The 13,527-nt window shown below is 39.4% G+C and overlaps 1 protein-coding gene across 4 annotated transcripts in view; it reads right to left on the reverse strand.

Moving 5' to 3' along the window:
• LOC122637874 (inactive histone-lysine N-methyltransferase 2E) overlaps positions 1-13,527 on the reverse strand; it is a 394,264-nt gene that overhangs the window by 89,542 nt on the left and 291,195 nt on the right. For all 4 annotated transcript variants that reach the window (XM_043830365.1, XM_043830362.1, XM_043830364.1 and 1 more), the window contains one exon: positions 4,549-4,726. In XM_043830365.1, the coding sequence (XP_043686300.1) occupies positions 4,549-4,710 (162 nt within the window). In that variant the 5' untranslated portion in view covers positions 4,711-4,726. The remainder of the gene's footprint in view (positions 1-4,548; positions 4,727-13,527) is intronic.

A 13,527-nucleotide genomic window follows, 5' to 3' on the forward strand; every position in this document is an offset into this window, starting at 1 on the left:
ACCCGAGCAAGCACGATTATTTTCACGCGAGACGCGTCGAGACGGGCCCACAGACTTTTTAATTATTACGAATAAGAGAGCGGTTCGTTCCTTTTTCCTTTCGTTATCGTCATACCGCGAGGTAGGCGGAAAAATAGAGAGAAAGGAGAAGAGAAATAAAAGAGAGAGAAAGAGAGAGAGAGAGAAAGAGAAACGAGTGAAGGCGTGGATCCACGCAAAAGAAAGGAAGAGGTGGAGCACGTCGCGAAAAGTGGAGTGTCGGTCGAAGAACGGAATGGAACGCGACGTTGTCGTTGTCGTCGTCTTCGTCGTCTTCGTCGTCTTCGTCGTCGTCGTTGGGAGGGTCTCCAATTACGCGTAATGATGTAAAATCGTCGAGCGATAATGACTCCGTCGGTATATACATGCACTACGTTGAGTCGTGCGAGAGAGACACGTGTTCTCTATTAATAGGCACCTACAGTTTTTGTATCTCTTCTTGTTCGTCGTGTTTGGTTCAAAGAGGGAGAATACTGAGGTGGGATAAGAAGAGGAACAGATAGAGGATGTTGAAGAAGCACGAAAAAAAAAAGGAGAAAGGGAAAGATAAAGAGATAAAAATAAAAAAAAAAAAAGAGAGAGATAGAAAGAGAGAGAAACGATACCGACGGAAGGATGGCGCCCGTCAAAGTAAATACACTTTTTTAACATCTCCACATCACCCCTGCACCGAAAACTCTATACATCAAAATCTTGCTGCTGCTGCTGCTGCTGCTACTGCTACCTACTACTACTACTACTACTACTGTTGCTACTCCTCCGTCTCTCCTCTCATTTCTTTTTCCATTTCTCTCTCTGTTTAATCCCACTGATCGGGGGAAAGTTTCTTTGTTTACATTCTAGTATGCTAAGTAAAACGATTGTCTATAATACTAGTCATATGATTTCATTTTTATCAACTGCGAGAAACGTGTTGATGAAAGGAGAAACGAATTTATTCGTCATCGTTATATTTCATTATTTTAGTTTCCATCGTTACTACTAGTCAAAGGTTTAAGATACAAAAAATTGTAACTAAGTTGAAAATATATATATATATATATATATATATAGATGGATGGATGGATAGTGATATCTATCGATCGATTAGCAATAAGGATTTATTCGTACATGAAATATTACATTTCATCGTCACGAGAAAAGACGTAGAAAGAATTTTAAAAGACTGTTAAGACTCAGCAACTTATTCGAAAGTTATCGTACGTGAGAGAAGTTGTTGTCGATGTTCCACGCGAAAAGATCACACGTCCTACTCTCTAATCGGAATTCTTTTCCAATTCTAGCTTCATCTTAACTATTTCTCCCTCTCCTTCTCTCTCTCTCTCTCTCTCTCTCTCTCTTTCTTTCTTCATCTTTCCTTCCTTTTTTAACTTACAAGTCCTGTTTTTTTAGATCACACCAAGAGTTTGGAACTTTTAGAATCTTGCAAAAAATTCGATTATACAAATGCATCCGTTGAATCTATTTCCTTTTTAATTCTAAATCCTAAAGGCAGTCCCCAACTTGTTTAAGAAATACCTTTCCCCCTTTTTTCTCTTCTTTTCCTTTTTTTTTTTTTCTATTTACGTAAGAGTCGTTTAAAAAACGCCGTTGGTTCATTCGAAATTTCCAATCGAAATAAATCCTTAAATTCGAAGAAACAAGAAGACGCAACATACGTTTGTATAAAGTATACATGAATGTTTTAAGAAGAGATACGATTCGTTAAGATCGAAAAGGATTAAGATTGAAGAAAAAAAAAGAAAAAAAAAGCAGGGAAGAGAAAAGAAAAGAAAAGAAAAGAAAAGAAAAGAAACGAAACGAAACGAAACGAAAGAAGATAGAAATAAAAGAGGTAAATAGAGATAAAGACGATCGTACCGGTCGAAATATACGAGCGCTTTTTCCCGTTAATGAAGATTTCTACATTGGAGAAGGTAAACGACGCTTTGGCGATTAACGTAGGTGGACGATGCTGGTCCCATTCTCTCTCTCTCTCTCTCTCTCTCTCTCTCTCTCTCTCTCTCATTTCTTTTTTCTTTTCTTTTCTTTTCTTTCCTTCTTTTTTTTCTATCTCTCCTTCTTCCTTCCTTTCTTTCTTTCTCTCACTTTATTGAATTCAAGAGATGCCGGTTCTTCGGTGAAACTGGGTGAAGAGAAGAAGCTCTAGAATCCATCGAGTTCTTTCGATACGAATCGAGAAACGGTAGATTGCTCGAGTTTCCCCTCTCGACACTTCCACGCCCGCACCTACCCCCGAATCGCTCCATCTCCATTTTCTTTTCTATTCCTTTCTATCGTTTCTTCTTTGCCACCTGTTCCGAGTATCGATCGATCGATCGCTCGATGGAACGATCGATCGGCCTAACCGTTCTTCGATTCGTTCTATTTCCCTCGAACTGACCGATAAAACGAACGATATTCTCATTCGCGGTTATTTACTTCTTTCGACCAATTATAGATAAACACAAACCCCCTCCACGCACACATACACACAGATTATATATATATATATATATATATATATATATATATATATATATGAAATATATGTACAGGCTTATTAACGGATAAGAACGTTTACGTCGACTTTAAGGACACGCGGAGCATCAATCTCGAAATTCTTTTACCAAAAAGAAAAAAAAAATTCTCTCTTATCTCCCTTCTTCTAGGAATTACTCGAAGGGAAGGTAAGAAACGAAGAAAATAAAGATGCCCTTGGAAAAAAGAAAAAAAAAAAAATATCGAAATCAGCGACGATGAACCACTTGGTTATTTTTCTAAATTTTACTAAGTCCGAATATCTTCAGCAGGTATTTTCTTTCGAGGAATAAGAGAATAAGAAAGTTTCGAGAACAATAGATAGCTAGTCGGCATATCTCGTACGATAATCAGTAACAGAGAGAGAGAGAGGCTGAACTACGACGAGTTATGACACTTTTTGGATAAAGGATTGAACAAAGAGAGAGACAAAGAGAGATAGATAGAGAAAGAGTGAGAGAGAGAGAGAGAGAGAGAGAGAAAGAGTAAGAGAAAGGATTCAAACGTATCGTAGTCACGAGCGGAATTCCAAAACTAAAACTTCGTATTATAATAGTCCGTTCGGTGGCACGGAAGCGATCCGTCGAATTCTTGCCGCATTACAATTGCCCATGGTTTCCAGTCGAACACGCTGAGATGATACGATTTATTAGGTAACTCGAAGTCCTTTTCCGTTTGTTCCCAGCGCTAGACTAGATAGACGCTAACTTACACACACACACACGTATACACGTACGTACATATACATACACGTGCATACAAAAACACACACAAACATACACTCAACTCTAGCATCTCTATCGCTCTTTCTTCGAATTTCAGTATTCCCAGGTGGCTTGCATCGTTGATCTTCGGATTCTCGTATGTACCTGCTCATGAATACCCGAATACCACGGGCAAATACTCCGCCCGTTGATACGGGAAAGAGAGAAGGTGGGATAGGGATAGAGAGAAAGAGAAAGAGAGAAAATGGGAGAAGATATAACTCGTCTGCCTGGAGCATCGACCGAGAGAAATCGATATAAGCCGGTAGAAGAGCGTCCGACGAGTCTACGCGGACAGCATAGCGCGCGAACTATGTTACGTTGAAACCTTTTCCTCGCCATCTACTTCCTTCTCCCCCTCCCCCTCTCCCTCCCTCTCCCTCTCCCCCTCCTACTTTCGCGTTTCAGAACTACATCGAGTATTAACAAATCGCACACGCCGACAGGCTAAGGCGATTTGTCGATCTGGAGAAAAGTTTCGACGTTAAGAGACATCGTATGATCGGTGAGAGTGGAGGGAGAGAGAAGTGAATTAATCTTGATATTAAAAGAAAGAATTTACAATAAACGCGTTGAAAAATTAATATATATATATATATATACTAAAAATTAATATTAATATATATTAATATATATTATAATAATTATAAAATTAATATATATAATATATCAATATATATATAGACACGTGTGTGTGTATGTGTGCGTGCGCGCGCGCATGTATGTATGTATGTATGTATGTTATTAATATATATATATATATATATAACCATTCCAAATGATAATTTCTGATAATTTGAAATTTGTTCCTTTTTTCTTTTTCTTCTTCTTTTCAAGTAATTGAACCCTTACCCACCCTTTTCTTTCTTAATCTCATTCGTAGTAAAAATCTCAACGAACATGTATAATACTTAAGCACTTTAAAATGTTACTACCGTCTAAAAAATTCAATATAAAATTTAATAAGACGATGCTGATTGATAAGATCAGATAACTTCTTTCTTTTTATTATTTAAATTCGTTCGTCTATAACTCCAAATCGATTACTTAGATATTTCATTGCTTCGTTATAAAATATTTCTCTTTTCTTCCCCCTTTATAGCATTTTCACGAGCATTACTACGAAATTTAGCTATAAATCGAGGAAAGAAAAAGTCTTGATAAGCGTAGTTAATGAGAAAGAACGGCGACAATAACGAAAAGCCCATCGATAAAGAGTACTTACCGGAATGGCAACACAGTCTTCGAGCTCAGCTAGGGGTGCCTCCGAACAGAAGGTACCCTCGGTGAGGAAAGGTGGTCGAGGGGGTGGTGGCAACCGGAACTCAGGGGGTGGCCCGGGACATTCCGGGCACTCCGTACTCTCCAGCGTCTCCAACTCCTCCATCCTCCACCTCAGCGTGCTGAAAAGCGGAAGGAAAATCGCGGTTTGATTAATCTTATTTCGTAAGATGGGTAAGGTGTACAAGAGGGGGAGAGGGACTATTAATCGATCGACGAGACGACGATGACGAGAGAGAGAGAGAGAGAGAGAGATGAGAACAAGGAAGAAAATAAGTAACAAAAAAGAAGAAAAAAAAAGAAGAAACAAGAAGGGAGAAGTAAAAGTTTTGCCTTCTTTCCGTAAATTTCGTTGCTCCGTTCGTCCTCGTAATGTCGAGCAAATAAATCTTTTCGCTCGCCACTGGCAAGAAGATGACGCAGCGACTCAGTAAAAGAGAAAGAAAAAGAGAAAGAGAAAGAGAGAGAGAGGATAAGATGGAAGAGAACGATGGTCCTTGCAGACTTTTAGATAACTACTCGGTGAAACTTGGCCGAACGATGGATTTTTATGAGGGATCGTTTTAACTTCTTGATACCACGAGAAAGTGGAAGTAGAACGCCGGCAAAATTTTTCCGATAGCCCAATAACGTCGTCCTCATCGATGGAAAAACACGTTTCGCGAGAACTCTTGATTCCACCGACGCGGAGTCAGCTTGGTATCTCAAATACTCGTACACACAGAGAGACGGAGAAGAGATAGAGGAGACACGTGCAATTCCACGTATATAGATGTATGTGTTTGTATGTGTGAATGTACGTATCACGTACGACAAGAGTTGCAAAGCTATTAATTAAGAAATAGAAAAATAAAATAGTTGAACGATCGAACGTAACAATGATCGATAAAATAGAGTCGTTAATCCCGGTGACCTCTATTCTGGATGTTCTAGAGAATCAAAGTTGCGATCATTTTTAAATCTCATGCATACGTTTCGAGATATAGAGAAAGAAAATCTGACAGTAAAAACCTAGAGAGAAAAAGGGAAAATAAAAAAAAAATAGAAAAATATATATATATAATAAAAAAAAAAAAAAAAAAAAAAAAACCAGAATAGACAAAGTTGACCGTAGAAGTTCGTGGTGGTCCAGGGGGTGAATTGATAACGGTACGATTTTCGTGCGGTGGCGCCTCCAGAGTGGATTTCGCCGGCTAATTAAGAGATACGCGTCTGGTAGCGGCTCCTAATGGTCGGGAATATAGTCGTACCGGTATAACTCGTATAACGGGTGGCAATGTTGGCTGCATGGGTGTTTCTGGCATGGTTGGTGGGGATTCGCTCGACACCGCGCGAGTAAATGCGCAGTTTTTCTGGGCTACCAACGTGGCTGTAGCGGCGTGCACGGGACGATCTCGTTAGCATAGGAAGCACCTTGCCCTCGGGCCAGGTCAAGTCGTTCCAGTCGGTGCCGACTGGAGAGGGCTAAAGCCGACGTTGTCGGTATGCTAATACCCAGGACTTAATTACAGTCTCATAATGAATCAGTCACGCTGCACCTCTTACCCCACAACCGTCTACTTCTACCCTCTTTCTCTTTCTAATCCCTCGTTTACCATTCTTCTCTCTCTCTCTCTCTCCTCTCGCATCATTCGTCGAACCGTGCAAACGGGGAAAACCGTATACCGTTGATTAATTGTTTTCTACCCCTCTCGCGAGACCACCCTCCTCATATGCGTACACTATCAAACGTCCGAGCCAATCGGCCTGGGGTCAATTTTCGGTTCGACGCTCGTTTGAACTTTTTGACGAAGGATCCAGCCTCGTTTTCTCTGGTCATATTCACGTTGAACTATTACAGTTACGTCGTTATATAGTAGATCGTTACAAGATAATAATTATTCTTGGTAATCACTTTTCATTTGTATCTATTAATACCTTATTTATCTCGTTCTCGTTACGATAGAAAATGAAAAGTATTTACCTAAAATTAGAACGCTCTTCTCGTTTCTTGAACATTTTCAAGAGGACCATGTTACTAACCATCGTTTAATTCTCTCGAAATGGGAACTTTAAACCTCTAAGCAGGGCTTATGTCGAAGCAATCACCGTGGTAATTTATAGCGAGGCAATATGCGCTTCAAGAGGTTACGTTACAAAATCGATTCGACGGGTATATCGTTGATTTCAAGATTGGACGTGACTATGCGATTTATTAAGTAATAAATTTTCAAACCTCGAACGGTAACCTCCCATTTTTTACATTTTCTTTTAGTGAAAGAGATACATCTATTACTGCTTTTCAATAGAATGAAATATATCTTGTTTTCTCATGAAAATCTGATGAAGAAGACGTTGTTCAAAGCAACTTTCAACAACCCTAATGTAAAACGAAATTAACGGTGGTAATGTATCGAACAAAGCGAAGGCTACCCTCGAGCTTCAAATCCCTCCTTGCTATTGTATTTCCAATAGCGTTGGTATGCCAAGTGCTCGTTATAATCGAACAACACGATTCGGTATCTCCAGTCTAGCGAACGATTAAACGAAGCCTTCGACGAATAGTTTGGAACGGTCGATCGTGTGGCCATGTATCGCGGCCCAAAGCCAGGGATGCTGTTGCTGTTGCTGCTACTGTGGCTGTAGCTGGACCATTTCTCGACGATAACGCGGAAATTCTCTGCCTCTTGGAAGGGTTAAGAGAATTATCTAGGATTACAGCGGCAGAAATACGTTAGAAACGATGTGACTCTTTCTACGATTAAACAATATAATGAATCTACTAAGAAAAAAATTCAATTGTAGGAGAGATAAGTTACGCTCTTAAAAAGAAAGAATAAGAAGAAACTACGTTCGATTTCTGCCGTCGGATCGAACTTTTTTTTTTATCGGAGAATTTTTTAAAGCGTAGTCAGAACAACAGAGTCGAAAGAAAAAAGAACGAAAAGAGAAAGAGAAAGAGAAAGAAAAAGAAGATGATGAAGAAAGAGAAAACGTAAAAGTTGAAGAGGCAGGAGTCGAATCGTCGAGTCGACCGCCGGCATTCAATTTCGAACGACTTCGTGAGAAGATGGAACTCGTTGGAAAGAATGGAGAGGGTGGTATGCATGTGTATGTATATATACGTATGTATATACTTACGTACGTCGTACGTACATATGTATGTATGTATGTATGTATGTATGTATGTATGTATGTATGTATGTATGTACGTTGCTCGTTGCTCGCGTTAAGAAAAGATGGTAGTGTGAGAGAGATAGATGGAATGGAAGAAAAAAAAGGGAAAAAACAAAAAAGGGAGAAAAAAGAAAAAGAAAAAGAAAGAAAGAAAGAAAGAAAGAAAGAAAGAAAGAAAGAAAGAAAGGGAAAAAAGAAAGAGAAAAGAACGGTGATGAAGAGGGTATCGAGGTACTATTTTACGCACGCACACAAACTCGCAGGTAAACACAGAGAGGGACACACATCGAAATCGTCGCGGGTGTGCCAGAAAGAGGGGAATAGGGAGGAGGAGGAGGAGGAGGAGGAGAGAGAAAGAGAGAGAGAGAGAGAGAAGGAAAGAGATAGAGATAGTGCTGCACGTCTGCGCTCAGTTTAATAAATGCAGCCTTCCTTCCGTTCTGCTTCTTGGCTCGGCTTGGTTCGACTCCTCTCGGCTTTAACCGACTTTCACGCTCGCGAAGGAACCCTCTGGAGCTTCCTCTCTCTTTCTTTTTCTCGATCTCTCTTCCATACACCTTTCACTAAGAAGTAAGAGAGGGAGAATTCTCATTCACATGCAAAAAGCGAAGCACGAAGGACCAACCGAACGAGCGCCACCGAAACACGCTTCTTTCCCAACTTCGATTCGGTCTGGATCAAATCTCCAGTTGGCATGATTTTTATTTATGCAGTTTCCCCTCTTTTCATCGTCCTATTCACTCTTTCGTATTTTCTTTTTCTTTCTTTCTGAACTATCCGTGTGTGCTTTAACGTTAACGTCCATTCGTCCTGCTCGATCTTCGAAGAACACTTTCGAGACCATTCTGATGAATAGAAAGAATTTTGTTTTTCATATTCTTTTCTCTAGATCCATAGATCTAATAAAGATCTTGGAAAAATTCAAGAGTTTAGAGTAAAATTCAAGGGATTGATCCAGCGCATGAACTCGAAAAATCGAAAGTATTCGAAGAGAGAAATCGTCTCTTTTCGAACGATCTTTAATCTTTTCGATTACTTTCCCAAAGAAGAAGTAGAGGTAGTAGTAATAGAAAAAGAAGAAGAAGAAGAAGAAGAAAAGAACAAAAAATATAAGAAAATGATCGTGTAAATCCCAGATACAAAAAGTAACACGAATAAAGAAATATGGGATTACTCCGTTAAAAATTATCTCTCGTTTAACAAGAAGTCACAATACCGTCTACGGTTACTCTCTTACTCAGAAGAAAATGAAAGAGTTATTAACACACACATACACACACACATCGAGGGAATCAGCTGGCACTCCACAAAAACATCGTCCCATTATCTTTGAAATTTCCAAGTAATGAAGAGATACGCGAAACGAGTCAAGCCAGCCGGATGTAAAGAAACGAAGAAGAGTGAGACAGACGGACGGACAGACAGACAGACAGACAGACAGACAGACAGACAGACAGATAGAAAGATAAAAAGAGAGAAAGAGAAAGAGAGAGAAGAGAGAGAGTTCAATGAAACCGATGACACAATGCCGTCTCACGAAGTTTTCTCACGCGACAACTAGTTATCGCTATACGCTCTGGGAACGATGTGTTTCCATTGAAATTATGATGTCGAGTCAGTCTTTCCGCACCGACGAGCGAATTTTTCACGTTTAAATCGCGGTAAAGTGTTGGAACATCACTTGCGAATTTGTTTCCTCTCGCTTAGCAACATCGTTCGAAGGATAAAAGTTTCGGCCTTGAAATACGATAAGACGTGTTTCAATGATACATGGTTAAACGTAGAAGCTAGTTTTGAATACAATTTAAAACGATAAGAGAGATATTTTACATGGGGGAAAAATTTTCTAACGTTACTTGCTCTTGAATCGACGGGATGCGTCCTCACTTGTCATCGTAATTTGATTCGTAAAATGAAACGTAAAAAGGATCTTGCTCCGAGCGTTCCATAAAATTTTCTCGATTTTCATGAATTTCTCTCTGTAACTTTGAATACATACATACATACATACATACATACATACATACATACATACATACGTACGTACGTACATACGTACATATATACATACATACGCGAGCACGTGTGTGTATGTTAAAAGTGTTACGGGTGAGAGTAATTTACCGAAAGCTTAAGGTAATAATTAATCGGATGAACGTATAAACGTCGTTGGTAATTAATTTCACGGTTATATGCGCGAGTGATATCAAAGGACGTTGAAGATGACGATGTCCCTTCTCTCGCTGGACCACGGAAAATTGCTTACATCGTTATACGAAATTCGTTGGAAGAGCGTATCCTCGCGCACCGATACAATTTCATCCACTTTGGAAAGTTGCAGACTCGAAGTAGAGAAGAAAGGGTTCACGAAAGCGTGGAAAACGATCGTGGGGGGAAGGGAAGGGAAGAGCAGAGCAGAGCAGAGAAGAGAAGAGAAGGGAGTAGGGTGTGGAGAAGGGCTTTCGAGCGAGGTGGTAAGGGGATCGGTAAAGTGGTCGGACTTTTTCCAAGTGGTCGACCGAGCGAATCGACTGTCCGGAACGGGATTGGCCGAGGTTCTTCCCTCGTTCTATGGAAAATGGCTTTGGATTTACGGATGGCCCGTGGTTTTCCACGTTCGGCCACGCATTCTAATGGAGAAACTTTGCCGCGTCGGGGGAAACGTTAGAGAATCGAAATAATCTTTCCTTTCGTTGAAACTGCAAAGCCGATTAAAAAAAAATATATATATATATATATATATATATATATATATATATATATATTCGATATCCTTCTTTTCTTTCAATTCTTTTTTTTTTCTGCGTCATTTCCCATACTTTCCTTTCAATTTTTTTCCTACAGACAGGAATAGAGTAAATGCAAAGAAGGGTAACGCGTCTCCTTCTATAAACAAAAATTGAGAGAAACGTAAAAACGACAACGCCGGTGAATACCCCTTTGCATTTTAAAGCATGGAGGCTCTCGAAAAGTTTCGAGGTGGCTGCTGCCACGCGACGCTTTTATATATATATATATATATATATATATATATATATATATATCGTTGTAGGTATACGCGAGAAGCCTCAAAAAATAAACTCACCGAGTTAGTTTGTTTTCACAGCTCTTTTCTCAGACTTCTTCGCGCCTCGTCGTTGAATTAAAAGAAGAGAAATGGAAGGGAACGAGAGAAAGGCAAGATGGTGATGATTCCGACTCCAAAACCAGCTTCGAATTACTAACGTTAATATTTGATAGGTTAGATACGAAGATTTCGAATTGATATAGAAAAGATCGATATGATTAATCTTTCGATCAAAACTAGAATTATTAATAAGAGCTTGGAACGCATATATGCTCGTATAAGTTTACGAATGATAATATTCAAGTATTTATATATCTATGTAAATGAGAGAGAGAGAGAGAGAGAGAGAGAGAGAAAGAGAGAGAGAGAGAGAATATGTTCCGTAATTCGAGCATACGTGAGCCGGTCACGAAATTTTGGCGCGTGCGTGACAGGAGCGTAAGGAAGGAGGACTTTATCGCGAGAAACAGCATTGGGGTAGCTTGAAAATTTGGCTGATTAAGCGTTACGAGCGTATAGGGACGACTATACGGGTAGAAAGACAGAAAAATAAAAAGAAAAAGAAGAAAAAAAAAGAGAGAGAGAGAGAGAGAGAAGAAAAACGAATTGGAGAGAAAAGCGAAAAACGAACCGAGATGTCTCCGTTTCATTCGCTATTCTCGGAACCAGGTGGTACGTTCACCTACGTTTGCGAAATTCGAGCGAAATCACGCGTTCTCTCATATCTCTTTCTCTTTTTCTATCTCTATCTCGACGTTTATACGTCGTCCTTGTCGTGGGAAAGAGTGACAGGTTAAGAGCACGTGAGTTGATACGCGACGTCCCTATGTCGTCGTTGGACAAGAATAGCTGACGCGACTCGTAATTTCATTATGAAAATGCCAACAATGCAACGCCTTTCCTTCCTTCCTTCCTTCCTTCCTTCCTTCCTTCCTTCCTTTCTTCGTGCATGCATGCGTCTCTCTGTTGTTGACTATCCTTGTTCTCACCCCCACAATCCTCCTTTTCTACTCGTGTGAGTTTAGCGAGACGCCTTTGCTAATTCGATTCGCGCTGTGGCTAATGGGTTATACGTGTTGCGAAATTTTTATCTCGCACGCTAGACTAAAGTGTCCTGGGAATCGTTCTCTTTCTCTTTCTCTTTTTATTTCTCTTTTTATTTCTCTCTCTCTCTCTCTCTCTCTCTCTCTCTCTCTCTCTCTCTCTGTTTTTCTCTCTCTCAACTTTTGACTTCTTTGTGATTTATTAGACGTCTCCCATGAAATTTTTGTATGAGAATTAATATTTTTGACAATAGCAAGACGAGTTCTCCTACATCGAACGATTTTATTATTGATAATTAATAATTTCTATTAGTAATAATAATTAGTACACGTGTATAATTAATAATACTCGCCGTAGGTGGAATAGAAATTAATCGTTACCGAAACACGTTCGACGATACGAAATAATTTGTTCGATTTCAAATTATCCATTTTTCATGGGATTATTACGAGACATCGTTCATTAAATTTTACATTTCACGGTAGAAACGATTTTCGATAAAAAATATATATAACGTCAGTCCTTATCGAGATAGCACAGGAAGGATATAAAATTCGTTGAGGATTATTACTGCATGTGACCCTTCGACATGATATCTTGTAAACGCTGAAACGTGACATTCGTTGTGCCTTATCCATGTCTATCTTCGGTTTGGTAGATGAAAAAGGATGGAGGAGGAAAATGGCGATGAAGAAAACGAAAAAGGGTCGACGAAACCTACAGGAGAGCTTGCTGGATCGGAAATACAATGAAACGGAATGGGATTTAAAGAAGTAGAGAAATTTCATAACGCGCGTCCTATCGTGGCGATGGTACAATGAGAGAAAGAAAGAGAAAAGAGGGAGAGATAGATAGATAGAGAGAAAGAGATAGAGAGAGAGAGAGAGAGAGAGAGAGAGAGAGAGAGAGAGAGAGAGGAGAGCAATCCTCTCTGGAATTTCTTCTCGCAATGGACGCCGCTCCTTTCTCCGTTTTTCTATAAAATACTCCTTCACCCTATGCGGAATTCTATCCTCGGTCATTGCTCCACCATTTTGTTGTTTTTATATAATATAAGATATAATCGACTAATTCTAAAACTGCAACGCGCAACATTTTTACATGATCGAAATATTAAAAAAGAAAAAAAAAAAAGGAACTAGATATCGAACGTTGAAATGGATAAAATATATAAAAAGAAAAACGAAGGATATATTTCGCTATATTTCTTTAAAAAGAAAAAGAAAGCGAAAGAAAGAAGAAAAGAAAAAATTGATTTCGTATGGTTTTCTTTCTTCGATATTCAAGATTTAAACACGTTCGTTCGATTTCTCGAATGGAAATATCTCCACTGCAAGCAGATAGAGAAGAAATAGAAAAATAGAAAGAGAGAAAAAATGAGAGAGAGACAGAGAGAAAGAAAGAGAAAAATATAAAGAGAAGAAAAGTACACATAGATGACGCTTTCCGCTTTTATACTGCACGCTCGCGGGACATCGAATTAGCTCTCGTTAAATGCGGGCCCTTGGTCCCTTCAAAGTGGCTTTGAAAATCAGTAGATTGTCGTTTTATACGGCCGTTCGCGACGAAGGGACGAAGTTTAAATTAAGTCATTTTAATCCCAAGGGAAACTTCCCTCCTCCCGTACAGCCTCACGTCCTACCGTCTCTCTCTCTC

Source organism: Vespula pensylvanica, chromosome 2 (assembly GCF_014466175.1).
Source record: "Vespula pensylvanica isolate Volc-1 chromosome 2, ASM1446617v1, whole genome shotgun sequence".
Taxonomy (NCBI): Eukaryota; Metazoa; Arthropoda; class Insecta; order Hymenoptera; family Vespidae; genus Vespula; species Vespula pensylvanica.